General features: G+C 53.6%; 7 protein-coding genes across 7 annotated transcripts; 3 read left to right on the forward strand and 4 right to left on the reverse strand.

Annotated features, from left to right (window-relative positions):
- Nucleotides 1-54: 54 nt before the first annotated feature.
- PODANS_1_2200 (uncharacterized protein) lies at nt 55-6,558 on the forward strand (the record flags this gene model as incomplete). The annotated part of the gene is made up of 2 exons (XM_001912379.1): nt 55-6,224; nt 6,291-6,558. The coding sequence occupies 2 exons, from the start codon at nt 55-57 to the stop codon at nt 6,556-6,558; spliced, it is 6,438 nt and encodes a 2,145-aa protein (XP_001912414.1).
- A 305-nt stretch (nt 6,559-6,863) lies between these two features.
- On the reverse strand, nt 6,864-8,243 carry PODANS_1_2205 (uncharacterized protein; the record flags this gene model as incomplete). The annotated part of the gene is made up of 1 exon (XM_001912380.1): nt 6,864-8,243. The coding sequence occupies one exon, from the start codon at nt 8,241-8,243 to the stop codon at nt 6,864-6,866; it is 1,380 nt and encodes a 459-aa protein (XP_001912415.1).
- A 351-nt stretch (nt 8,244-8,594) lies between these two features.
- Nucleotides 8,595-9,509, forward strand: PODANS_1_2210 (uncharacterized protein; the record flags this gene model as incomplete). Its single annotated transcript, XM_001912381.1, has 3 exons — nt 8,595-8,811; nt 8,877-9,034; nt 9,096-9,509. Coding segments are annotated over 3 exons (789 nt in total), but the record flags the coding sequence as incomplete, so codon positions are not given.
- Nucleotides 9,510-12,620: 3,111 nt separating this feature from the next.
- On the forward strand, nt 12,621-14,558 carry PODANS_1_2220 (uncharacterized protein; the record flags this gene model as incomplete). The annotated part of the gene is made up of 2 exons (XM_001912382.1): nt 12,621-14,031; nt 14,086-14,558. 2 exons carry the CDS (start codon nt 12,621-12,623, stop codon nt 14,556-14,558), a joined length of 1,884 nt encoding a protein of 627 aa, XP_001912417.1.
- Nucleotides 14,559-16,315: 1,757 nt separating this feature from the next.
- PODANS_1_2230 (uncharacterized protein) lies at nt 16,316-18,449 on the reverse strand (the record flags this gene model as incomplete). Its single annotated transcript, XM_001912383.1, has 3 exons — nt 16,316-17,965; nt 18,041-18,152; nt 18,229-18,449. The coding sequence occupies 3 exons, from the start codon at nt 18,447-18,449 to the stop codon at nt 16,316-16,318; spliced, it is 1,983 nt and encodes a 660-aa protein (XP_001912418.1).
- A 985-nt stretch (nt 18,450-19,434) lies between these two features.
- On the reverse strand, nt 19,435-20,651 carry PODANS_1_2240 (uncharacterized protein; the record flags this gene model as incomplete). Its single annotated transcript, XM_001912384.1, has 2 exons — nt 19,435-20,465; nt 20,522-20,651. The coding sequence occupies 2 exons, from the start codon at nt 20,649-20,651 to the stop codon at nt 19,435-19,437; spliced, it is 1,161 nt and encodes a 386-aa protein (XP_001912419.1).
- Nucleotides 20,652-25,515: 4,864 nt separating this feature from the next.
- Nucleotides 25,516-26,890, reverse strand: PODANS_1_2250 (uncharacterized protein; the record flags this gene model as incomplete). Its single annotated transcript, XM_001912385.1, has 4 exons — nt 25,516-25,605; nt 25,665-26,233; nt 26,347-26,578; nt 26,636-26,890. Coding segments are annotated over 4 exons (1,146 nt in total), but the record flags the coding sequence as incomplete, so codon positions are not given.
- Nucleotides 26,891-27,710: the final 820 nt, after the last annotated feature.

Raw genomic sequence — 27,710 nt, forward strand, 5'->3', positions numbered from 1 at the left:
ATCCGACCTGAAATAAGAGTTGACGTCACAAACGCAAAAGGCGGCTCACCGATCATGGCCGACATGATGTCGACGCAAGAGCAGCAGCTCTGCCAGGTGCTGCGAAACTTGCCCTACCGCCACCGGTGTCGATACTCTGAGGATGCCGCCCGAGATCTGCTCAAGGACCTTTTCTGGTCCATGGCTGGCGGTCGGGACGACTACATGGAGCTTTTCTTCCCCACCGGTGGCCCAACCCGACCTGACGGGACCCTCAAAATGCGAGACGCCCAGGGCGCCATCGAAGGCGCAGAGTACACCGAGGCTGCGCGCGGCAAGGCTTGCGGACACATTTTCAAACAGGGCGAGGCCTCGTACGCATGCCGGACATGCAGCGCTGACGATACCTGCTGCCTCTGCAGCAAATGCTTCGATGCGACGGACCATACGGGGCACATGGTTAGGATCAACATCTCGCCTGGAAACAGTGGGTGTTGTGACTGTGGAGATGCAGAGGCGTGGAAGAGGCCCGTGTTTTGCACGATACACTCGGTGTGGGAGGGGGAGGATAAGGGGAAGGGGAAAGCAAACACTGGAGCGCCGGAGGACCTCCTCGCCAGCATCCGAATGACGATCGGCCGCGTCTTTGACTACATGTGCGATGTCATCTCGTGCTCCCCTGAGCAGCTCCGGCAAACAAAGACGGTCGAGTCGATCGAGAGAGACGAGGTAAACTCTAGATTATCCTCAACATACTGCGGCGGGGACACAACGAGGCCAGAAGAATGGTGTGTACTTCTTTGGAACGACGAAAAGCATACGGTTGCAGACGTTCAAGACCAGGTGGCGAGAGCATGCGGGACGACGCTGGCAACCGGCCTCGCAAAGGCCTACGAGACGGACGGCATCGGTAGAAGTCTGTTGATGTACGACCAAAGTATCGAAAAACTCATAGAAGTTGCCGAGGTTTTGGAAAGGATCAGGGTCACTGTCACAATTCGCTCAGCTCGAGACACGTTCCGAGAGCAGATGGTCAGCACGATGGTGGATTGGCTAAGAGACATCTCGGGATGCAGCGTCGGCAACGACCACAACATTCTTAGGCAAGTTGTTTGTGAGGAGATGCTCAAACCATGGCGCCGAGGAAGTCGAGCTACACACGCCAATGTTGGACAGGACGGCATGGATGACGAGGAGATGACTGAACGCCAATACTTTGAGGAGGACGAGTTCTATGCCCAGCAAATAAGAATCATGGTGCAAGCTCGAGCTGCCGCCCGTGTGGGAGAGCCCATAGACGATTCTGATGATGATGACGACGGAATTGATATCGACGAGGAGGAATATGAGCACGCCCTTGGGAGTGATATGGAAGAGAACGGGGATGACGACGGCGATGTCATGATGATCGATACCAGGACAGAGGGCGGCGATATTCCCATGCAAGACTGGCGTCAAGACAACGCTTTAGAAGATGATGAAGCTACAGCTGCTGGCTATCCGCCACCACCGCCACCGCCTCCTCCAGTTCCAGCTCCCAGACGAACTGCTCGGGAAAGGGAGCTCACTCCTTCGGATTCTGATACCGCAGAGCCGCTTATTGCTCCTACGGTGTCTTTCAAGCCTCGTCTCGACATACCCAAGACACCCGGCAACAACAAAACCGGAGAGTCAGCCCCAGCACCCGGTTCATACTGGCTTGCCACTCCCACAGGCTATGTGGAAGAAGAAGGAATCCCGGTTGCCGAGGACCTGTTTGAGAGGGTGCGGCTGGACTGGATGATTCTGTTCGACCTCAGGATGTGGAAGAAGGTTCGGAATGACCTGCGATCCTTGTACATCTCGACTGTGGTCACAATTCCCGAGTTTAAGCGCATCCTGGGTCTCCGGTTCGCCGGACTCTACACCACGCTTGCGCAGTTGTATCTCATCGGCGACCGCGAGCCGGACCATTCCATCATCAACATATCCTTACAAATGCTGACCACCCCATCCATCACGGCCGAGGTCGTGGAGCGTGGCAACTTCTTGACAAACTTGATGGCCATCTTATACACCTTCCTGACGACTCGGCAAGTCGGGCACCCCTGGGATGTGGACTCCAGCGCTGTCTTGGCCTTCGACACTGGTTCCGTCACCAACCGCAGAATGTATCATTTCTTCCTTGATCTCAAGTATCTCTTTGGCTCCCCCAACGTCCAAGAGCGCCTTCGGACAGAGGAGCGGTACATGATGCAGTTCTTGGACCTCGTCAAACTGCACCAAGGCATCTGTCCTAACGTCAGGGCGGTGGGTGAGCACGTCGAATACGAGACGGACAGCTGGATCAGCGCTTCGCTGGTCACTCGTGAAATCAACAGGCTATGCCGGCAGTTTGCCGAGTCTTTCCGGAATGTCAGTGAGCAGGAGTTTGTCCACGTGGAGAAAGCTATTCGCCTCGCGGCCAAGTCGGTCATTGTCAACTCCATTGGAGCTGAACGCAGCCGGTTCAGCGGATCGGAGATCAAGGATGAAATTCGGTTCAAGACACTCAGCGACTTTGAGTTTGACCCGACACATAACGAGATTGAGGTGGTCAAGTTTGTTGTTGAGGAGCAGCCGATAAGTTTCCACCATGCGCTTCACTACACTCTGTCTTGGTTGATCGAATGTGGCAAGGCTATGCCGGTGGAACAGCTCAGGGCACTCTTGACTTTCACCACGCAGGAGCTTACTATGAAGCCTCGCTCCATGGGCAAGAAGGTGTGGCCAAAGCGAGAGTTTACTCCCGAGGACTACCTCATGGCTGCCTTTGACTACCCGCTACGAGTGTGCGCGTGGCTTGCTCAGATGAAGGCGGGCATGTGGGTCAGGAACGGGTTGAGCTTGCGTCACCAAGCTGGAACATACCGCGGTGTTGGTCAGAGAGATGTGTCCCACCACCGCGATATCTTCTTGTTGCAGACGGCCTTGGTGGTTTGTGATCCCAGCCGCGTGCTGGCGTCTATCATCGATCGGTTCGGCATGGAGAAGTGGGTCAAGGGCATCTTTGAACAAAAGACCAAGAGTCAAGACGATGGTCAGCATCTGGATGTCGTGGAGGACATGATCCATCTTCTCATCGTTCTGCTCAGCGACAAGACGTCTCTGGTCCGCAATGATGAAGAGAAGAACCCTCAAATCGCTTCCATGCGCAGGGATCTGACTCACGTTCTGTGCTTCAAGCCGCTCTCATTCTCGGATATTTGCGCAAAGCTTCCTGATAAGTTCCAGGAGCAAGAAGACTTCCACCGGATACTGGATGAGATGGCCACCTTCAAATCTCCCGAGGGGCTGACTGACGTTGGACTCTTTGAACTCAAACCACAGCATGTCGAAGAGGTTGATCCATACATCGCCCACTACAACAAGAACCAACGAGAGGAGGCGGAGATGGCCTGGCGCAAGTGGATTGCCAAGAAGACTGGCAAGCCCATTGAAGATGTTGTCTACGAACCCAAGCCTCGCCCTGTCACGTCGGGTGTGTTTGCCGGACTGGGCAAATTCACCAGCACCGGGATGTTTGCGCAGATTGTCTATTACTCGCTGCTGTATGCTCTCACATACTCGAAATTAACACCAGGAGTTCCTGCCACTCGAGTGGAATCCTTCTTGCAGGTTCTTCTGCACCTCGTCCTGATTGCCATCGCCGAGGACAATGTCACGGATGACGAGCAGGAGCCAGAGCAGCCTTCGTTTATCAGCATTGCCCTGAATCAGCAAGCTCGCCATTTCGTTCCCGAGGCACCACAGTCAAAGACAATCGTGTCTCTCCTGAACATGATGTCGTCCAAGGAGGAGTACAAGGGATGTCATCTGAAGATCGAGTTGGTGCTCCGGAGGATGCGCCAAAAGCGCCCACGGGGCTTTGAATTTGCCTGTGACCGTCTCGGTCTGTCGCTGGACCGCATGAACACATCGTCGCCTGCAGCCGCGTCAGCTGACGAGGAGCGGGAGCGCAAGAAGAAGGCGGCGCTGGACCGACAGCGTCGAGTCATGGCGCAATTTCAGGCTCAGCAGAAGAGCTTCATGGAGAACCAGCAGGATATTGACTGGGGAGAGGTGGATGAGCTCGAGGAAGATGAGCGTCTTCCGCCGGCTCAGGAGCACCGCAAGTTCTGGAAATACCCAGCAGGAACTTGCATCTTGTGCCAGGAAGAGACGGATGACCGGCGGTTGTATGGCACGTTTGCGTATTTCACACAGAGCAACATCCTGAGGCAGACTGATCTCCAGGATCCTGACTTTGTGAGGGAGGCTTTCAACACGCCTGACAACCTTGATCGGTCAGTGGAGGATATTCGTCCGTTTGGTGTTGCCGGTGAGAACAGACACAAGGTTCAAAAGGTGGATCAGCACGGCGAGGTCTTTGAGGCAGAGCGGCAGTGCATTGGGAAGGGGTTCCCACCGAATCTGTCCCGGCCTGGTCCGGTAGCTATTGGTTGTGGCCACATTATGCACTATGGCTGTTTCGAGGCCTACTATGATTCCATCATTCGTCGACATAATCAGCAGATTGCACGGCACCCACCTGAAGACACCAACAGGTTGGAATTTGTGTGTCCTTTGTGCAAGGCTCTCGGCAATGCGTTTCTTCCTATTATTTGGAAGGGACAGGAAGAGTCGTATCCTGGTCCGTTGGTGCCCGAGAAGTCCTTTTCTGATTTCCTTAACGAGCAACTGCACTCGGCGTACTATTCGCTCGGGGCTGCTCGGCCTCCTGATGGTGTCCAAGACGCGTTTGCAGCGTACACACAGACGTACATGGTCACCAACCTGGCAGAGAAATCGGCGCAGCTGTTGGACGATGCCTGGGTTCATGTGGGTGCTTCGTCGTTGCCGACGGCAAGCCCTTATAGCGAGACGTTCAGTATCGTTTCTGCCCCAGAGACCAGTGGTAGTCGAGGTGCCACCCCTGAGGCTCACAGCAGCATGCGAGAGTTGGTCAACGTCTACCGTCGGCTTAGAGACAGCCTGAAGAAGAACGGTCTTCGCTCGCGCCACCAGGACAATCTTCCCGAGGCCGACAGTGCTGAGCTCTTTTCTAGTGATGTGCTCGCACGCTCGGTAGGGTTCTCGATTTCTGCCGTGGAAATTCAACAGCGTGGAGTTGAGGCCGAATACGGTCAGACGTTTTTGGAAAGAATCCCGGAGCAGGTCCTCACTCAGCTGCGTATCCTCAGCGAGACGGTCACCTCGTTTATCGCCGTCGGTGGCTTGAAGGAGAATGGAGAAAACCGCATCGACACCGAGTATCGTGCCGACAGTGAACGCCAGCACTGCCAACTCTTCATCAGACAGTACACCGACCAAGAAACGGAGCACACACGCACCCCCCTGGCGGATTATCCCGCGCTCCTCAGACAAGACCTCTTCGTCTTTCTTTGTGAAAGCGTCTTTGGCGTAGCCCACGCGCAGCACTTTGAAATCGCCCACCTCGTCCGCTTGTGCTACCTGGCCGAGATTGTCAAGGTGACGTACCAAATGGCGCGTAACATGCCCTTTTACCAGTGGTTCCAGCACATCACGCGCAGCAAGCAGACCATGTCCCCCTCCCTGGCGAGGTTTGTCGAGTTTTGCGACCTCATCTTCCACTTTGACGTCGCGGCCGAGGCGCAAGGAGGTTTGTCCAGGGAAGACTTCACCAACGGGGGGTTCTCCCAGGAGGGTTTGGACACCCTGGAGGGCATGTACACGTTTGTCAAGAAGTACGCCTTGACCTTTTTGAGAAAGTGCGTCCTGCTGCTGCACGTCAAGTTTGGAGTTGATTTCAACTCGAGGGTCTCGCCCCAGCCGGAACTGTCGGAGCTGGAGAGACTGACTGAAATGCTCCGCCTGCCTAGCTTTGACGAGATGCTCAGCGCTTTTAGTGTTGAAGACGGGCCGGCAAGCGGGTGGCCGGTTCCGGCGACGAAGTACTTGGTTGAGGGGTGGATCAAGCACAGTGTTGTTGCGCCCAACTCGGAGGACGAGGAAGGGCTGTCGACGGCGGCGCTGGTGAGCCACCCTGGCATTTTTGAGCTGGTGGGCTTGCCAAAGAATTATGACCTTTTGATCGAGGAGTGCACGCGCAGGAAATGTCCGACAAAGGGGAAGGACATTACGGACCCGACGATTTGTCTGTTTTGCGGGGAGATTTTTTGCGGGCAGGCGGTGTGCTGTGCGAAGGATGTCAAGGAGGGGAGGAAGAACAGCAAGGTTGGGGGGGCACAGCAGCATATGTGGAGGTTTGTTTTTCTCTCTTCCAAACATTGTACAATGAGTGAGTGATGCTGACCAAAGGGGGAAATTAGGTGCCAAAAGAATATCGGGCTGTTTATCAATATCCGCAAGTGCTGCGTCTTGTACCTGTTTAGGAAGTCGGGCAGCTTCAGCCACGCGCCGTATATCGACCGGTATGGCGAGGTGGACTTTGGGCTGAGGTTTGGGCGGCAGCTGTTTTTGCATCAGAAGAGGTATGATAGCATGCTGAGGGGGTTGTGGTTGGGGCACGGGGTGCCGAGTTATATCGCGAGGAAGCTGGAGGCGGATATCAATAATGGGGGGTGGGAGACGATTTAGCGGGCGTAAAACAGATGATGGGGGCACGTGAGCGGCGGGGGGGGGGGGGCAAAAGGAAGGGGAGGTCAGTTTTTGTAACGTACACTCTGGACTTTTGGGGGCATAGGGGTACTACTTATGGGCGGGTGAACTTGTTTTATGGCAGAAACACCAAGAGTTGAGAAATGAACGGTTTTTATTTTTGTATCAGTATAATGTCAAGATGCTTAAAGCATATACTTTTGTCTATTCCGACCGACTCTCATAACCGGTCCTAGATGCCCTGAGACGTTAAAATACATATTTCCCACCTCGTCCTTCTAAACCTAATCAAAAGGTATCCTCCTCAACTGCCCCCCACCCATCACCCCCCGTTTCCTCATCTCCTCCGCCGCCGCCAGCGAGCTCGGCACCTTGATTCCGCAGCAATCCCCCCACCCGACCGCCTGCTGATGCACATGCCTCTTGCCCTCTGTATCATCAAAAATCACCAGCTTCCCATTCTCAATCTCCTCCTCTGTCAACTCAGGCTGCTCCTCAGCCAGCTTCCCCATCTCCTCCGTCGCCGGGATCAACCCCCCAAACAAAAAGTGCTGCATCACCGGTAACTTGCCCAGCACCTCATTCACAAACATCTTTCTCATCCCGCCCTCAATCTTTGTCCAGGATTTCGCGGCAGAAATGTCATCCAGCATGGGGGAGTGCCACCTCAACCCTTGGACCGTCTTGGTCGAGTTGACAAAGGCTACTTGGTTGTGGTAGAGGTATTCCGGGCCGAATTGTTCGAGGGACAAAGTCTGGTGGATGGATTTGGGGGTGAGGAAGTCGTGGTGGAGGAGCTGGGAGGCGCCAAAGAGGAAGGGGAGGAATTGGTAGTCGTCTAGGCCCCAGACGCCGTGGGAGCCGGCGGGTTCGAGGTAGTAGGTTAGCTGGACGAGGCGCATGAGCTCGAGGTACTTTGGGAAGACGAGGAGGACCAGGGAGGGAAATGTGGGTTCTGGGAGGAGGGAGAGGAGGCGGAGGCAGAGGAGGAAGAGGAAGAAGTTGAGCTCGTGGCCGGAGCCGTAGTCTATCCTTGTTGCGTTGCCGAAGGAGTGGTGGAGGTAGGTGGAGAGTTCGGGGCTGGCGTCGTTGGCGTGTTGGGGTGGGAGGTTGAGGAGGGAGAGGAAGTGAGGGGTGCGGGATTTGACTTTATCGAGAAAGGTGCGGAAGGTTTTGTTGCCGAAGCGGGAGCCGGTGGTGTCGTCTGGGGGGGTGGAACGGCAGAGCTCTTCGATCTCGGTGAGGATGTCCAGGAGGGCTTGGACGGTGGGTGTGACGGTGGAAGCAGAGACAGATGAAATGGGTTTGTCGGCTACGGATTCGGAGAGGTGGAAGATGAAGGAGACCACCAACGTGTAAGTTGGGGAGGCGAGGAACAGCTTGTGATCTTGGGGAGTGAGGATGCGGCGAGTGGGTGTCTGGAATTTGACAGTTGACAAGTCTGGTAGAGGAGGTAGAGGCGGGGTTTCCGGCACGGGTTGGAGACTGCCGGCTTCGGGTTGCCGGCGCCGGCGAGCCTCGTCCAGTTTTGGTTTACGGGCCAGGAGGTTAGGGATGCTAGGCGCCGGATTCGGGCCCGGGCTTGGCTTCCCGGAGGTTGACGTCGACTCCGGCTGGGGTCCGGTTCCAACGGCTGCTCCAGCTGGTGGGGTTGAAGATGACATGACCTTTGCTGTTTCTGTTTGACACTGCTCCCTAGTTGATAAATGTGGTGCCAGAATTATGAGTGCCAAAATCCTTTCAGTGATATCTGATGAAAGTGAGTTTCGTAGTTGAACGAGGCAAGGCTCAGATTGACTGATGTGCAGCCGTTGAGGTTGCAAGCCCAATCTTTGACCCCTGCAAGCACTAAAATGCGGGGCAGTTTTTACTGGGGAAGTGCCGCTCATCCCACGAAATCACTGCGCTGCGAATCCAATCAACGACCGTTTCTCATTGGCAGCCTTGGAAAACTTTCACTACAAACAGACGAAGGAAACAAGATCACCGCCTGCTATCATCGTAACCTTGTCTAGTTCTTGACCAGACATAAAATGACAGTATCAACAACATCGACAGCCCCGGCAGCCGCTCTCGGTGTGCTCCCAAGAGCCGACGGGTCTGCAAAATATTCACATGCCGGATACACAGTCACGGCCTCAGTCAACGGACCCATCGAAGCTCAGCGAAGAGATGAGCATCCCTATGAGGCACACGTTGACGTTATCGTACGACCGGCCGCAGGGGTCGGAGGTGAGGACCCCTCCGCACTCCTACTACCCCTCCATCATTTTCTCACCATGAACTTTCCTATATAGGCACAAGAGAACGTCACCTCGAGTCCATTCTCCAATCCTCACTCTCACAGATCATTCTCGTCAAGAACTTCCCTCGCTCTCTCATCCAGATTGTCCTCCAAGTCGAAGACTCGCCAGAAAACGACTATGTGAACACCAAGCTTGTTCAGGCCAGCCTGGTAAGAACGACTTCGTCTTGCTCACGTGCCGGTTCTCTCGACATACTGACCTCTGTGGCAGAACTTTTCCATCATGCCAGCCCTGTTTCAAACAGCTGTTCTCGCGCTCTTGTCGGCAGGTGTACCCATCAGGGCAACGGCGACGGCGACGGCTGTTGCTATTGTTCCCCAGGATGGTACCAAGAGAAGTGTGGTTGATCCATCACCACGAGATGTCGAGATTGCCCAGTCTGTCCATGTGCTGGCTTTTACGTCTCACGATGAGCTGTTGCTTGCTGAGAGTGAAGGAGACTTTACTGTCAAGGAATGGGATGATGTCTACGAAACGGCCAAGGACGTATGTTGTCGCCCAGTACCGACCAAGGAAGGGATGGAAATGGTGCTCGACGACGAACACACCAACGGCCCGGATCTGCGCCACTTCTTGCGGTCTACCATGGAGAACAAGGTGGCATCTGATCTCCATTGGAAGTGAGGCGGCGTTCAGGACATCCAAAGAAGCAACGCGGCCCGCGGTTCAAGATTCAGCGCTGCATAGAGAGAGAATACTTGTGGGATGGTAGATGATGAGCTCCTCAACCGAGCCGCGCGATCACTCGGCATGCGAATATCAGCACAGGTCAGCAGCTTCACGACGTAACGACGGGTTCTGTGTGCGGGATCATGAAGTTGGACGCGGAGAGATGGCATAGGAGGTATGGAAGGAATGCATGGCTCACAAGAGACAGCCTGAAGTGTTGCGCGGCTAGGCGACTACAATTCAAAGGTCGGCAGTTAGCCACGGCATCTGGTGTTGGAAAAACATCTCCAAAAAAACAATCTACCCCCTTGCTGGGGTTTTGACCATCTTTCGATATCTCTCCCCTTATTCTTTTTTGTGATGGAAGCCCTGAGTTGACGTCTCAAACACATTTGGTGGGTCCACCCGCACGGCCATGTTTGGGGATTGGCCCGTTAGCGGGCCGGGGCCTTTGTTTCAGCACCCCCTAACCCAGAACCCCTGACACCGCCATTCTCACCACCACCTGACGGCGGCTTCTGCTTGGGAGGCTCGGGAGGGTCTTGAGAATGGAACGTCAGAACCGGGCGTATGCTGGCTCCTCGGGCTCTTTATTTGGGGGCTTTCTCACAGTCGCAGCGCGCTGGACGCCTGTAGAGGGGCTTTGCAGGTGGACCACTGGATGACATTGAGACCGAGCTAAACGCCTTGTGTCTCTTGTCGTTCGCGATTCATGCTCCGTCCGGACGCTCACGGCGCTCCCCAGCCGTAGGTATCCAACAAGAAGACGGCTGGCGGCCCCTGCTTGATGTGCGCTTGGAGGGTGATGGATGCGTCAAGGCTGTGGGCCAGTAGATGCTGTCAAGACGAGCACGGCGAGCATGTCCCGCTCTTATTCGTTGTCAAAGTTTCCAAACATTCCAACAACGCAGGATTCGCACCAGGAGATGGTGGATTGTTATGCGGCTGCTTGGACGCTTCAGCGGACCGTTGCAGAAGGATCTCCAGCACCGGTTGGGCCGAACCAGAGGTTCCCCAGGGTTACCAGTGACGGGAAGCCGTGCCGTCAGGGGGATGTTTTGCTGCCGCACCACTACTGCGGTAACATTCCCCTGGCTTCTCGCCTCCTGAACAGCCCAGCATCGCAGAGGCATGATGAGACTCTCACGCTCGAGACCTTCTGGCAGCTACGCTCCGTACTGCCGTGCTATCCGCCTGCGAGTCTCAAGTGGGTGCTTACGCTTACAGCGCTTCGGCGTATGTGTCAGCCTATGATCTCTCCCTCCGTGGTTCCCATTTTGAATGTAAACATGGACCTGGCGTTGAATGAGTTTGTGGCACCTCTTGAATTGCACTTTTTGGCTTGACAGCGTCTCTCGAAACTGCAGAAGACAACAGCATCACAGCTACCGCCAGCAACAAACGATACGAGTGGTTGGATTGCCCAAAACTTCTCGACCGTGCCTGTGATATGCGCCTTCTCTCGCATTATCGAAGTTCTTTTTGGTGGTGGTGATGGTAGTGTAAGTGGTACGTACTTTCTCCAACTGAGGCTAACAACGACCCCAGAGTGGCAGAGGTACCTCCTGAAATGTACCAAAACCCCACCAAAACCCCTGTCATGAAGCTTCAGAAGATCTTCAGCTGCACCCCCGATTCCTCGACGAAGCTCTCGATCTTCCCCCTGCCACGCCATCCCATCTCCCATCCTGGGGCCTGTCCAAACAGTCAGGGACATATTATAAACCATCGACGAGTTTGTCGTGGGCTTGTTTCCTCTCTCTGGTCTTCAGTCCTCATATTGATGACCCAACCGTCCCGTCCCTCTTCGCCCCTTCTCTAGCTCCGTGAGCATCAACACTGAAGCGCTGAGCTCTGCGAGTTCTCTGCAAGCGTCACACTGGTATCTCGTGCATTGACTTCGAACTCGGCACACCTACCTGCCCAGCTATTCCCGACTTTCACAAGTTAAAGGTAGATCAGATCAGATCAGACCGGTGACCGTCTGTTGGACTCGATCGAAAAGAAGATATCACCCTTTTGAAGAGACCACAGTTCACGTGGACGGCGAATTTACACTTGGATCACCAGTTGGCAGGCCATATCACCACCAATCGCCTACATTCAACGGGGACACCAACGCCACAAGCACCTTCGAAACCGCCAACCGCGGGCCTCGTCCTAGTTGACCCCGCCGCACCCGCCACCAGCCCCTCCGTTGAAAAGACTCCCCGCTCTGCACAGCGTCCCGACACCGCAACGCTTCCACGCTTCCAAGACATTTACAGGTCAGATCCGCTGAGGAGACACGGACACTGACTGCCGAAAGTGGGGGATTTACAAGACCCTGAAGGTGAGACCCCCTCACAATGCGGTTGAGGACCCTGTTGATCCGGTGGTCAACGAAGAGAAGAAGGTGGTGTGGTCCTTGTGATGCCCCAGCACAGACAACAGTGCCGCAATGGATTCCCTGGCTGAGGCGTGTTCCAGATGGAGAGACCACCTCGACTTCGGACGAGGGTCAAAGAAAGAGAAGGGATAACAACAAATGCAACCCATCTGCCCGGACCTGCTGACACACCCTCTCTGCCTCCCACAGGTTACTCGATTGTTGTTGTGCCTTGTGCCTCTTGTCCGTCCGGCTCATTGATTTGATTGCTCGGACTGAAGCCGAACTGGCCACGCCTGATTGTCAAGCAATTGACAACTGCCCAGACAGCATCCCACTTTTGACTCCGGTCTCTTGCGTCCTGTGACGTCGAACGACAGTTCCCCCCGGGTTTCTCTCCTGCATAGCTGCATCGGTTGCATCCCCGCTGCAGCACGGCGTGTTACACTGGGTTTCTGTGAGATCCGGTCTTCGCGCACCGCAGGAAAAGGTTCCGTCGCCGCCAGACGAAAATCCCAAGCTGTTGATCCGCGGGGTGCCCGGCGCACATCGTCTCGATTGGTGGTACCAGCACCTGGCTAAAGTGCCCCTACTAGTGCCTACGCTCTAGCACACATCGCAAACCCAAAAGTCGTTTGCAGGGACTTTGCACAACAGTGGACGGGCCGAAAATAGACGAACCCCACCGCCCAGCGACCATGTCCGGCCCAATTTCTTCGCCTACCGCGATTCACCCTGCCCTTAGTCACCCTCACCCCGCTGAGCCTTCTTTTCCTTCGCTGCAGCGGCCGTCGGATGGAGTTAATAAGGGCGAGTCCGCCATCTCCGACCGAGCGACGGGGCCCAATATTTCTTTTGGCTTGATGTCGTCCCCCCCAAGCGCCGTCCTCCCCCAGACTCAAGACTCCAACCCTCCCGTCCGACATGCTGACCTCGCGAACCCTCCCAAATCCGCTCTGCCTGCTCTAGGCTCCTCGGTGACTACCGATTCCGATCCCCTGCATGGGCAGGGAAACCGCCTCACTTCTCCCCCAGCACCAGCTCGCGGCCACCGCAAGAACGCACTCTCGATCGAGGCTGTTCCGAGACAGACTATTATGAAAGCATTGGCCTCGGTGGCTCGACACAACAGACCTGAGCCCCTTTCACTCACCGGCATGCTTTCCGCTCACACCATGGCCGACAACCGGCCCACTTCTTCTTCCTCCCAGCAGCTTTGCGATGCGCTCAACGGACTGGCTGCTCAGCAGAGCGCTCGCAGCACCGCCAGCCAGTACATGACTCCCGCAACCGCCTTCCCTTCGCTACAGTCGCCATGCTTTTACCACAACCGCTTCGACGACGCCGTCGACTTTGAGAAGGTTCTCGAGGAGATCAAGAACGACGAGTACATGTCGCATTCTCGCCTGGTGCAAACCGCCACTGGTGTCCGGGAGGTATCCAAGCAACTGCAGCGTCGGCCCATCAGGCGTGCTGTGCGAAGTGTCATGATTGTTACCAAGGCCCGCGATAACCAGCTGGTCCTCCTCACCCGCGAGCTTACCCAGTGGCTGCTTCGGACCCCCAGGTATGGTGCTGATGTGGGAGTAAATGTCTATGTGGACGCCAAACTCCGCCACGCCAAGCGTTTCGATGCGCCCTCCATTGTTGCAGAGAACGAGAAATTCAACGACATGCTCCGGTACTGGACCCCTGATCTTTGCTGGAGCCAGCCTGAGAAGTTTGATCTTGTTCTGACCCTTGGTGGTGATGGAACCGTTCTCTTCACATCATGGCTCTTCCAGCGTGTTGTGCCACCCGTTTTGTCCTTCAGCTTGGGCAGTCTGGGTTTCTTGACGACCTTTGAATTCGAAAAGTACAAGGAGCACCTTAACCGGATTATGGGCGAGGCTGGAATGCGCGTCAACCTACGGATGCGCTTTACCTGCACCGTGTATAGGGACAGGGACGGATCCGTTGACATGGAGGAGGGCGAGCAATTCGAGGTGCTCAATGAGCTCGTCATTGACAGAGGGCCGTCACCATATGTTTCCAACCTGGAGCTGTACGGCGACAATGAGCTTTTGACCGTGGTCCAGGCGGATGGTTGCATCTTCTCCACCCCTACTGGTGAGTCTTTTTCACTTGACAAAACTTTTTGTTCAGGTTTCTAATCTTTGACAGGATCAACGGCCTATTCGCTCTCAGCAGGCGGCTCTCTCGTTCACCCGGATATCCCCGCCATTCTCCTGACGCCCATCTGCCCACACACCCTCTCCTTCCGCCCCATGGTTCTGTCGGACACCATGCTTTTGCGGGTTTCCGTCCCCCGTCACAGCCGCGCAACAGCCTACTGCGCCTTCGACGGCAAGGGCCGTGTGGAACTCAAGCAGGGCGACCATGTTACGATTACGGCTTCGCAGTACCCCTTCCCCACGGTGGTTCGAACAGACACCGAGTGGTTCGACAGCGTATCACGAACTCTCAGATGGAACGTCCGCGCCGCCAGCCAGAAGGCTTTCGAGACGGGTGCAACCAAGGACGAAGAAGAAGAAGACTGCTGGGATATCGACACGGACTCTGCCTGCTACGCTAGTGAGGAGAGCAGCAGTGCGGCGAGCCCTCTAAGGAGGCAAATGAGTTTATTGGGATTGTGATAAAAGAGCGAGCGAGAAGCGTGCGAAAGATACCACATCGTGTTTTTTTTTTTTGGCTATGAGAGAGAGAAAGCATGATATGACTGACTACTACAACCTACGGGGCATTTCACGGACTGGGTGGGATTTGGATATCATCAAACCACCAACAAATGGGGGGACGGCGTTTGAAAGGAGTAATTTTCGGGAGACAAATGACATGGACTCGAAAAGAGTTGGTTTACAATATTTTTTTTGTCTTTTTATTTTTATTGTTAATGTCTTGTTCGAGATGCATCGCATCGAATGGACTTGACAGTTACATTATATATATACATATTTACGAACATTTATATTTTTATTTTTACTATCGTCAACTATTTATCATAAGACGGGTGAGTGACTTTTCACACACACTTCAGGCAGGGAAAAGCCTCGCTGGCACGGGCTGGCAAAAGACAGATCTTCAACAACGCCCATCTGTCCGAACGGGCCACGTCCATTCTTCCAAGAAATAAAACCAGTCCAACCCCTCAGCTCTGAGACTTGGCTCTCAAAGGTCACAAGAGAGAAACAGCAGACAGAACCCCCATCCATCCAAGCACGTACGTAACCGTTACCATTTCACCCTGTTTTCTCGTTCATGCAAGTTTTTTCTTCCTAGTAAAAACCCACGTTCGGCGGTCCCCACATGCTGCAATGCAGTGTGATTGTGGGGTATGTACTTCGACAGTGTGCGTGTGTGTGGGGAGTGGACCGCTGAAGATATCATGCCATTTCTGGGCTTTCTGGAGTTGGTGGCTGGGCTTGGCTAAAGCCGTTTGCTACTGCCGGGGGCGATGTGTATGACTGTGTGGGTATGAGATGGGAGTGGGTGGTGGTGATGGTGTTGGAATACCGAAGGCGCGAGAAGACGAAACGCTTTATGCAGCTCTAACGCGTCCGTCTAGTTTGGATGAACAGCTTTCCAAAACATCAACAAAAACATCCATCCAGCTTCCATTGTTGCAGCAAATGGGGTGATAGTATCAAAAATGATATGGTCATCCCCCCCAAATCTGATATTAATCAGAAGCCAGTCCAAGTCTCGGATATAATTTTATTCTCCGACGGCAATAACCCCTCCAACACAAAAGTCAACCCCTCGACAATCTAAACAAAACCCCTTACCCAGTAGCTCGGTTTCTGATACGTCATAGTAGTCACCATCCCCTTTAAGCTTAAACAAACTTCCCCCTTTTTTCTCAGCTTCCTCTTTCTACTCGAACCTCACACACAAAAAGTCAACAACGAAACAGCCCCTCAAAAATAGAGTGCTCCCAAAAGTTCTTGTTCATTACACTAAGTAATTATTCCATATCCGCCGTGCTCGCTGTCCATTTTCCCCAAAACCCGCCCACAGCCCCTCCATATTCAGCTATTTTTCAGCTGATGTAGTGTAACATGAATAAATGACAATAGCCATCCGTAGCCGCCCCAAAACAAAAAGCTTGGTGTACCCTCCGGACTCCGGAGAGACAAAACGATAACCCAGACGCGATTCCAAATCCCCAATGAAACACGCACGCCCTCTTTGCGGTCCAAAAAAAAAACAGAAAAAGGGCAGGTATCACAAAACAAATACAACAACTCCCCAATCCATCCGCCTGTCCAGTAGCCATGCCAACCTAACGATCCGACAAGAGAGTACCAAAACCACTGGAAACCAACATAAACGCCTTGTTTTGGAAAGCCCATCCGGATCATATACAAAGTGGGAAGGTGATGGAGCAAGCCAATCATCTCCAGTTCCCCTGACTCAAACTCAACAACCCAGCCACGGCATCCACATCGCTCTTTTTGCTCGGGCTCACATTGCCCCTCATGAACCTCTCCACCTCGTCGTCCAGAGCAGCCCTCGAAGAAGCAGGGCTCCTGTTCTCAGCCTCTTCATCCTCAAATATCTCCAAAACAGAGTCCTGGGCCGCCCGCTTATCACGTCTCTGACCCCGGCCCTTCACCGGCGCGGTGTTAGCTCGGTCGTTCGGGGCCGTCTTGTTGTTTGTCGGAGTGCGGCGGGGATGCTTCCTATAATCCTTCTCTGACCTTGTAGCAGAAGAGGGGAGAGGGCGGCGACCTGTGGTTGCGGATCCCATGATTGATTGGGCGTGAGAATAATAAGGAGTACGCGGGTTGCCGTCTTCATCAGGGCTCCAGTTCTCCTTATCAGAATCGTGACCTGATGGGGAATGCCGTGCGTGAACTTTGATCTTCTCCGAAGTGCTGCTGACGACCTGCTGGTTGTCATGGTTGGCCTTTTCGCTAAGCCCCAGAACTGACTGCATCCTCGCAACACTGCTCGACGCTCTACCGAGCTTTGCCTTCTTGGCCGCACCTGGGCGAGGAGTGGCCTTGCTGATGGTGGCGTTGCGCTTGGCACTGCTGCTTTGCTGAAAAGGGCTGCCGCCGGTTGAGCTGGTTGACCTCAGAATGCTGATAGCTGCGATGGCGGAGCCATTGCTCTCATTCTTGGCTTGTGCGGTAAGTGCATCCTCGCGGTTCTCAGCATCACAGGCAAACTCCCAGGCGTGCACATCTCTTGACCTTCCACGAGTGAGGCGAGGTGGTAGTGGGCTGTGGCTAGTGAGAGAACTGGTGAGAACTGAAATGGGTGGCAGCGTGACAATAGGAGAAGCACTGTGGCTTCGCTGCAGGTTCGGCCGCCGAATAGAGCGAAGTGACTGCAGCATGTCAGGGGTTGGTGGAGCGGCAATGGGACGCGGTGGTGAAATGGTCGAGGCTACAACTTCGGCCTTGCCTTCCAACGACATGGAGATGCGGAAACGAGAGGGTTGTGTGCTTGGTGGGGGTAGGATTGAGCCAGCAGAGAACGCTGGTGGGCATGACGACGAGAAGGATTCGAGGCTGTAGCCCGGGTTAGGAGACACGGTGATAGGCTGCATCATAGGTGTTACCCACGAGAAGGGCTCATCACGACCAGCCGTCACTGGTGCCGGTGTCGTGAATGAGTTGCCAGTATTCCACCTGTTGGAAAGATAACCAACCGACGCCGAGAAGGACTGTGACAGCGCTGAAGACTGGTCGTGAGCGGGTCTTGGTTTAGGAGCAGGGGTAGCCAGTTCCTTAGCGTTGTCCCGGGGTTCCTCCCACTTGCTAGTCTCGCGGGGTACTTCGGCCACTGGCTCGGCCTCCTCCCCAGCTTGAGATACAGGTCTATCTGGCTGGGTGGGGGACGTCGGTTCCTGCTCGGGTCGTGATAATGACTGAAGCGGCGAGGTGTTGGTGATATCGGAACTAAAAGCGGTGTTGTAAGGGGCGGGGTCAGAAGAGAGGATCTGCATGCCGCCGTATCTGAGGGCCGCAAGCTCCTGCGGCGACAAGGGTCGTGATTTTCTTCTGTCGTTTTGTCTTCTGTTTTGGAACCAAATCTAGCCGCTACATATTAGTGCCGATTCGACAGAGACAGAGAACCGATACGCGTCCTGTTCCTCGCTGGCACTAACCTGAACCTCTTTTTCGTTAAGTGAGACGCGTTTTACAATATCGAGACGCGCTGCCTTGTCAGGCTTAGGGTTGGCGTTGTAGGCCGCCTCGAGGATCGCCTTGTCTTTGGCACTGCAGAACGCGTTTTTGTCAGTAAATCGAGGACTTTACTCGACAAATAATGCCATAGCCCGACGGTGTCACATACGCGGTGCGTTTCCTCTTGCCCTTGGGGTGTCTTTCGTTCTCCCCCACTGATCTCAAAAACTCTGGTCTGTATTCGGGTGACGACTGCTGGGGAATTGCGGGGAGGGCATTGGCGGTGGTGGGAGAGCTCGGCTGCTGTTCGTCGCCCGACACAGCGGGGGATTGGGCACGAGGAGCTGGTGACGGCGAGGAGGCGCGTGGTAAAGGAGCTTGGTGATCCATTGTCAATTGGTATTTGGGGGGGCGGGGATGGGGGTATATCGTGAGAGGCGTGCCCGAGTCAGCAGGGCATGCTACAATGGGACCGTCGCAAAGCTTGAGATAGTCTCTCGTCGTCGTCGTGCTGCTGGTGCGGAAGGGTGAAGCTGTGCCGGAGAGCAACGGACGAGGCAACAGAGGAGAGAGAGAAAGCAAGAGAAAGGTCGGTGAACGTGTCGACGCGCAAGACAGGGAAATCCGTGGCAGAAAGGAAGGCCCTTTTGAAAGAGGGGGTGGATATGTTGCAGAGCGTGCCGACCGCGATCCTGGGTACCTTCTGGTGCAGAAAGCACAATCATCTAAAAAACGGACCCACGTCGTGTGCCAGGGCTCCGCCCATCTGCTCTGCCCGCGTCTAACTGCAGCCAATCACAGGCGCCGAAAACGCGATTGACGGTCCCGAATAGGAAACAAAGTCAACAATTCCAGCGTCTAGGGAGTGCTTTCCTCGAGCAACCCAGCGCCAAGCCCATTTCAAAATTCAAGGTTTCTGCAAGTCCCGCATCCCACCACCTTCCCTGCCTTTTTATTTTAATTCTTTTAAATCAGGAAGGGGTGAACGCGACACGCGACTTTTTGTCGATTTAAATGGCAATGGAACCCAGGTCTGTGCTCTTTCTCCCCTATACTCAATGCACGCGCTCATCAATTGTCAGCTAAATTGAGCACTCCTCATCATGAATTGCTCCCGTAATTGGCTTTTCCCGGTGCTCAATTAACCTTCGCATCGGCGGCGGCAAACATCGTCACTCTGGCACGATACCAGTCCAATATGCCGCTGTTGTTTATCGAAAGAGCATGCATGTATGGGAGCAGTTTTATATGCACCTGCAATGCACGAAATCTCCTCTTGAACACATACTGATCTTATCAGCTACGAACCTAGGCAAACATATCGAAACCATTACCTTACCTTTACTGACCTCTCCAGAACAACAGCACCTCCCCTTCAGACATCCTCAACGGCGCTTGCTTGGCTACTTCTTATCCGGTCTCTTTCATCCAATGTCATGATGACTGCCTCCACCACCTGCTTGATTGACGCCGGGTCCAACGAGGACTGCTGGCTGGGTGAGGTGAAGAGACGCCTGATAACCGGAGCAGCCGCCTGGCCCTCCTCGTACATGTCTTCATCTTCCTCCTCGATAGATGGTACCCAAGGCGTATACAGCCCGTTGACTGTTTCGTTGACTGTTCGGCTGGTGGTTGGTGTAGGCGGAAGCTTATCGCTCTCTACCCTTCTTTGGCGCTTGGAGGAGCTTCCCGTCCTCGATTCTCTGGTAATAAGAAGACTATTTCTGGGCGTCCTCGCTGATCCGCTTGTCGGCGTCGGCATGTTCCCAAGGCCAAGGCCGAGCTTCCTTTTGCGGCTCGGGGTAGAGCAGACACTGCTTGCAGTGTCCCGAAAAGACCGTTGAGAGGAAAGCTCAAAGCTTTCAAAGCCTTTCAGCACCGTACTTGTCCCAGAGCTGACTGACACGCCGTCATTTGGCACCGGTACCAGATACATCTGCTGGTACTTCTTCGAGCGGGAACCACTCCATTGGTGGGGTGCTTGGAAGATAAATGCTGGCGCAGGGCTGTTCTCAAGGGCAGTGTGCATATCGTCTTCCTCATCGTCCTCATCGTCCTCATCGTCCTCCTCCCCGTTTTCTCGGCCTTGCTGACTCCTCGATCTCAAGTCGTCGTAATTATCCCACTGTCCCTGCCGAATACCATGTAGATGGTTCGACGAGGCCTCTCCCTCCAAAGGTAGCCTTGTAGGGTCAATCCACCAGCTTGTCTCGCAAGGCTCATACTTGAACTCCCTCTCGTACGCCCTGTGCTTTGTCTCCAACTCATCCTCAAAGGAGTAAAGGCCACAACCACCTCGCGAGATCGGATCCCAGTTTGGGCAGCCGTAGTACCATCTGCCTTGGTTATTGTTCTTATTGCCTGTGACTTGCTTCACGCTCAACTTGCTGCGGTCCCTGCAGTTGCCTGGTGCCGGTTAGATGGACTCACTTCCTTATCGCCAGGTGTGGAGGACAGCTTACAATAAAACACGCCATCAATCATAAGCAGTCCTTCTTTTCCGAGCGCAGAAAATGGGCGCCACTCTCGATGATTGCGCCGGTGCGCACCAGGACATTCTTTCTTTGACTGGGAGGATGGCGGTGAGTACATCCTGACAGTTTGGGCAATCGAGGAGAGTTTGTCCGTGAGAAGTCAGGAGAAGAAACAAGTGGGAGCGAAGCTCGTCAAGATAGGACCAGATAGTTGCTCTGTTCACAGATGAAATTGAGCAACTTGGCGCTAAAAGGTGGGGTCATGATTGTAGATTCGAAGGGGGCACTGAAGAGAAAACGGCCTGGTGATGTGACAGCCCGCTTTTGTAGCCTGTCATCGGAGCTTAGCCATCTTCGTGATTGGGTCGGACAGAAAGGTGGTGCAGCTGCATCAATATTTCTTCAGCTCAGGCTTTCTCAAGGCACACTTGCATACGATCGACACAGCATTGGAAACAGTGTACAAAATCAACGCTGTAGAGTGAGAGCAGATAAGCCGCTTGATCATGATATGATCTCATTCACCTTAGCTGGAGGTGTTGTCGGCTAAAATACAAACAGGCAGCGCACCAAAACTCCGGGCTTCGTGGCCTCGGTGCGTTGCATGTATGCATTCAGAGATGCACTCGGATTAACCACCATGAATGCCTTGCCATAAATCCACGCACCGCTTTTACCATGCTTCCCAGCTTCACCGTCCCCATGTCACCAACGACGGGCACTTACTCCTCCTGCTTCTTAACGACAGCACCCTCCCCCTTCAACTGCCTGATCAGATCTTCCCTTGCCTCCACCTTCTCCTTTAGAATGGCAGTCTCTCTGTTCTTGAGCTCAACAACCTCCTTTTCACCTTCCAGGTCTTTCGCAAGGGCCTTGTCCTCCACCTTCAGAACCTCGTTCTCTTTCTTCAGAGCCTTTACCTCCATCTGAAGAGCTCTGAGCCTCCTGTGGTCAGATTGCTCATCTTCTTGATCACTGGTAGTCAAGTCGATGAAATGGTGAGCTTTTACTGTCGATTTCTTCCCCGAGGTCGGAGTCCATGGATAGTCGAAGGTATGCTCATCCCGTCATCATCATCGTCGTCCTCGGCTCTTCCACCCTGTGTTTGACTGATTACCTCCTCCCCCTCGTCCTCCTCTCCATCCCCCTCCACCTGCTGCCACGACGTGCTTCCCCAGTGCGAGTCCTTATCCCGATCAATGAAATCATCGTCGTCCTCAACCTCCTCGGCCTTCACGTTAATACTACCCAACATATCGCGCAACCCCTTCCCATTCCCCATCTGACTCCGTCTCTTTCTCCCGTTTCCAGCAACCTTCCCCAACCCACCATCCTCGGAGCACCTCCTTCGGCTGTCTCGGCCAGCCACCGCTTTGTAACGCACGGCTCAGATCCGTTCTCTCTCTCCCACTTCCGATGAGCATTTTCCATGTCTCACTCCCAGATCCAAGCCTCGCATGCTCCGTGCTGGCCCTCCGGTTGCCACTTGGCACATCCCCAGTACGGGCTCTCGGGCCGCTTGGATGCTGGACCGGCGATGCGACGCTCAAGAGGGAGATCACAGCGGCCTGAAGGGTTGGATACATGTTAGCTTTTGGACAATCCTAAAAGATAATGATGAGGCTTCGAAGGATTTCGAGAGATACTTGTGGAACACCGAAAGATGACCAACACCCCTTTTGACTCGCTTTCCAAACTTCTTGGCAATCTTTCAAGATATCTCAACCATCGCTTAATTCCTTGATATTTTATCACACTCTCCAATCTTGCTGTTCACAGCAGGAAGAGGGTACTCACAGTGATGGACGCCTTTCTTCACAAACGGCGGGGCTCGGGGGACATCCTTCGTCGCGTCGCCGAATGGCTCCCAGCAGTCGATTTTCTGCATGTGGGAGGCGAGACAGGGCCAGGCCACCGTTGTTGTTAGGAGAGGGATTGGTGGTGAGAGAGAGGCAGATGTTGGAGATGTGATGTGGTGATGTGTATGATGAGGGAGGATGTGAGGTTGAAAGAAGAAAGAGGGTTTACTCATACATGGGAATAACAATAGAATTTCATTATTGATGATGAAGACGGCATGCCTAGGTAGCGGTCCGTATAGATACACTGATCAAGGCATCATCGAGATTCTGTAAGAAAGGTAGGAACGCCTGGGCAGGCTGTTGTCAAAAGGCTGAGATGGTTTCATCGATATATAGAGCAGAGAGGAGGCCTAAGGTGGATTCGTACATCCTCGATTGCCTCTCTGGTTGACCATGACACCAAGATCTCGAAAACCTCGTGGGGTGATCTGGGGCTGTGGGTAAACTGCGAAACCTTTTTATTACTGAGCTCTGCGATCTTTGAGGAACAGTGTTCAGAAGAGCCTAGGGTGTCAAATGTATATGCCGAGTAGTAGTATTGAGAATGGCAGTCAAAAAAACAATGATGACGATCTATTTTGACAAGTTTTACACTCTGCTACAGCAACAGGCTTCTCACATTTATCTTGATATCTTCCTCTGGATCAAGCCAGAGGTCAGGTTAGAAATGAGTCTCTGTCACGTCATAACAGTGCCAGGTTGTCAATCAGTTTGTCATGCCCAGCACAGATTGAATGTGATTTATGACTAGAACCCTTACAACAACTTGAAGTCTTCAGGTCACCGAAAGATTGGCTGTTTATGGCTCGTCATTGCAGCATCAACCTCGGGGCTATCTACCTAGCCATCTGACTTAAATGTAATAAGCCCCTTTAGACGACACCAACAATATTCCCAACTACTATGATACATTATTCTCCTAAATGATGACTGACCTGAGTCAACCCACCTCCCTACCTCAAGCACTCACTCTGAGGCCAACCAGGGTTAGGGTCCACACCCCTTCCCCCCAATTCAGGGGTCACTCTCCCCCCTTTTCAGTCCAAGCTCCATGATGCCAAGTCTCCGGAGGAGTAACATTGTTACTCCCGCCCCATCATCAAGACAGGCAAGACAGACACAATAGTCGTCTAGCCAAGGAGACTTACGCAGTCAGAATCGAGTGGCACACCTACTCCTCTCTCTCAAGAATGACCGGCTTCCTCCATGACGCACGTTTTGGCCTGTCCAACCTTCGGCAGTTGGCATCCCCCGTAAAAGCAGTTGCCGAAAGAAAGTCAGGAACAGATCACCCAGAAAGTGCACCTTTGGGTCGTCCTCGTCGTCATCATCATCAGGATACGAAGCGGCTGTGCTGTTGATTATTCCGGGTAGACTTCCCCGATAAATCATCAGATCTCAGCTTTTGTTGAACAAAAAGGTCTCGAGCGTTCGATTTCGGATGTTGTTGGCCCTGGAGTTACGCCCGCTTTCACAAACCACCAGACAGGTATCGTGGCAAGGTCTCCATCACTTCGGGTTCCTGACCAGAACTATAGCTAACCCAGGTGGTTCCAAAGTGAGGTACGTGTTTGTGTAGCAAGCGTGATACGAGATGACGCAGGTAAGCCGGGCAGCCAGTGGATGACAGCTACCTGCCTATCCGAGTGTAAAATGACGACCCAAAAGTCTCAAGTCAGCTTTCCCTCACGGGACTGGATGACAATGTCAAAGTAAAGAAAACTGCACAACATGATGCCCAACCCAGCTTCAACTCTCACCACAACCCTGGTTATCCAAACCATAACCTCGTGAAATCGATTTGATGGTTGGCGATGGTTGGCGATTGTTATCGTCAGAGACCTTATACGAGGGGGGTGCGATTCCTTCTTCAAAACATACAAGGTCTCCAACGTTTGCCACGTACCTGCTCTGCCAATTGGTAGAGTTACCGGTCTGCTGCGTCGGCTGTTGTTGATTGATTGATAGGGCCAAAATGGAAAAGAGGAAACGGTAAATATGGCCCGCGGACTCGGGTTTGGTTAACTTCTTGTTGCGTTGTGAAACATACAGACAGAGACGTGTGTGTGTGTGTGGTCTGCAGGAGAAAAGAACAAGGCGAGACAGACATCATCATCAAGAAAAAAGGTTGGCGCGGAGAACCCGACTCGGCTGTTAGATTTCGTGGGGGGAAATCATGCAACGCTAAAAAGGAAAACCGATCCCGTGAGCCAGGTCGCGGTCATCGGGTTGAAATGCATGTGTCCGTAAAAGCAGGCACAGCTGAGAAGGTGGTAGGTACCTGACACACACAAAGACCCATAGGGCGCAACCCGTTGTTGGTGAGATCATGGTTGGTGGCTGAGAAGCGATTGGAAAGAAACCGTCTTTCCGGTTTCCGATCCCATACCAGCTGTGCGGACTCTGTCGCCCAGCATAATATCTGCCAGTCGGGAGACTGCCCGTTTAGAGGTTGCATATGTGGCGTTGATGGCCTATAGGTAGTCCATATCAGCGATAACAGCCCTACGCTTCAACAATGTAGCCGAAGAGACGAACCACGGAGAAATCCCGAGAAATACGAGGTTGCCAAAAAGCCCATGTGAATTTTCCCCCCCGCCTGTCTATCCGATTGTCTGTGAAGACGCCAGCGTCAGAAGCCCCCTTTTCCTCTATCGTGACCGAACCGTCCATCTAGACAACCCCAAAAAAAGAAACTATCTACATCGTACAGCCCGACCCAATGCCATTCTCTCCTGACCCTCCATTTTGTCAAGGTTCCAAAGACGCCCTGTGGTTACCTGTCCAAACACAAAATTCGCGCAAGCCAGAATATGCAAGACATCAATCATCCCGGGATGTAAACGCCAAGTCCAAGCCCCCTGAAAAGAAAAACAAAAGAAAACAAACATCAGAACCGTCAGCAACCATGCAGCCCTCCTGCACAGATCCCAAAAAAGATGCCATGGCAGGAGTCGTGTCGTACGCCTCCGCCCAAGATAACCAATGAAACCCGGCCTATCAAACGCCCGCGGCTCTGTCCAATGCCGTAGTCGCGGGCGGTAAGAAGCGATGTCGTAGTGGTTCTCTGCATTGATTGCAGCTGCCACTGGTGGTGTCTTCACCGACCTCCGCGGAACCTCAAGAACTGTGAAGCGTCCTAAACCCGGCTGTGATCAAGCTCCTCTTGCTGTCTTTGGAGTCCGAGGGTGCGCTCCAGTAGAAGAGTCCCTGCGTAAAGTCGGTCAGTTATGTTTCACCAGGGGAGAGAGTGTTGGCTATAGGCTTACTCCGAGACCTTTCTGCTTGCAAAATGTAGCTTTGATCTTCACCGTGTCCGGATTGTCGTAGGTAACGAACCCGCCATCACCACCAACACATTGTGCTGCCACGGCACGCTTGTCCACCTGCTCTTTGGTGCCTTTCCTGGGAAGCTGACTGTAGTCAAAGGATCCATCTTCACCCCCAGCACCCCTATTCTTGTGCCCCGGGCCTGTGACGTTGAGAAAGCTTCGCCCAAAGCATGGAATGCCCAGAAGGATCTTGTTCGCAGGAACTCCCGAAGCCATCAGAAACTGGACACCGGACGCCCCCGATTCTTCATCCTTGCTCATCGAATACAGCTGGGCATGGTGGCCACCTTTGGGAGTCCATGTACCGAAGAAATCGTAGGCAACGAGGTTGATTGCATCAAGGTACTCGGATGCTCGCCCATGGTCGATGTTCTGAAGGACAGCTCGGGCTGCAGGCAGGGCAGCGGTAAGCAGATAATGGTCCTCGGGTAGATGGAGTCGAATTGCTGCCATGAGGGCGAGGAAGTCATTGCCTTGCTGCGGATTGCAAGGATATTCCCAGACAACTAGGTTGGTTAGCTACAAGAACGCGGGATAAAATGAGGTCATCATTGACCGCTAGAGGCGAGCAGCGGTGAAGCTGTAAGTTTGTGTGCAGGAAAGGTTGGGGGTCACGTACTGTCAATGCCGTCAAGGCCTGATGCTTCCACCAGCCCTCGGGCCGAGCGGGCAAAGTTGTCACGGAGTATAGTGCTTGACGCCACAATGGGAAATGTCTCAGCTGAAGCTCCTCCGCCAATAGACAAAATAACTTGTAAGTGAGGATATCTTTGCTTCAGATGCATCAACGATCCCAGAGCACCCTGAACACCATCGCAAGGTGCTCGAGCATCTGCCCACTCGTCACTGAGCTGGTAAACCCTGTGTCAGCCTGTCTGTCTTTGTACACTCGAGGAGGATGAACTTACAAAAACTCCTCCGTCAGCTGTCACGTTGGCGAAAGCGTAGTAGACTCTGTTGATGCATCCGTAGTTCAGGGCGCCGGGGGTGTCTCCTTTGTAAAGCCTATTGTTCGGCCAATACACGGCATTGGTGTACATGACATTGGAGGCATTTGTTATGCGAGACTTTCGGGAGGAAGACATGATGTTCTGTTGCTGATCGAGTTTGTAAGTCTGAAAGTGTAGTAGTAGTGCTTGGTGCGTGGACAGCAAAGAGGGAAATCAACCACAGAGATGTCTACTCTTTAAGAACCAGGTGAACAAGGAAATATCCGCGTTTCTGAGACAGAGACTTCTGCCAGCTCATTTTGACCTCTGAGGTGTCGGGAGCTGCGGTCGGGCATCAAGGGGGTGGACGACGACTTTCCCGGAGTTTATTCTTATACCTAGCTACATGGCTGATGGGACGAGTGGGAAAGCAGCTCGAGGTGAGTCGCCTGCCTGCCTACCCAAGCTCGGTGGAGCCATACAGGGCTATCGAAGATTGAGTTGAGAAAAGGGAAGCTGCATGACATAATTTGCTGGGGGGAGGCTGGTCGATGACCGGGCGATCAAGGATACAATGGGCCATCTGTCGGAACAAGACCACAGCTTGTGGCAGTAATGCAGCAGGGATATGAAAGGCGGGTGTTGAATCTCTGGTGACGAGTACCAGCTGAGACGATCCAGCGCGGGATGTGAAGGAGAAAAAAAGAGACTGAGATGTAACATGATGATTTTCCTGCTCCGTCCACGGTTCCGCGGGTCCATGCCACTTGAGCTTGACCTTGGTGTTTCTTGCCGGATGGTAGCAACGAGGAGCCCTCTTAGCGGCAGTTGGAGATTCACCAAGGAGTACTCGCTCCGAATCCACCATGGGCTCTGGCTGCCGATTTCCGTACGGATAATCACGCTGGCTGCCGTTTTCACGGCTTCCTGTAGCTCCAACGCTGGCCATCCAATCATCTCGTTAGTCGGCGGTGAGCGCACACGACCAGCCGAGCAAAAGCACGGCTGGTGTAAACAAGCGCGAACTGGGTGCTATAAATGGCAATTCTTGCTT

This window comes from Podospora anserina, chromosome 1 (assembly GCF_000226545.1).
Source record: "Podospora anserina S mat+ genomic DNA chromosome 1, supercontig 1".
Taxonomy (NCBI): domain Eukaryota; kingdom Fungi; phylum Ascomycota; class Sordariomycetes; order Sordariales; family Podosporaceae; genus Podospora; species Podospora anserina.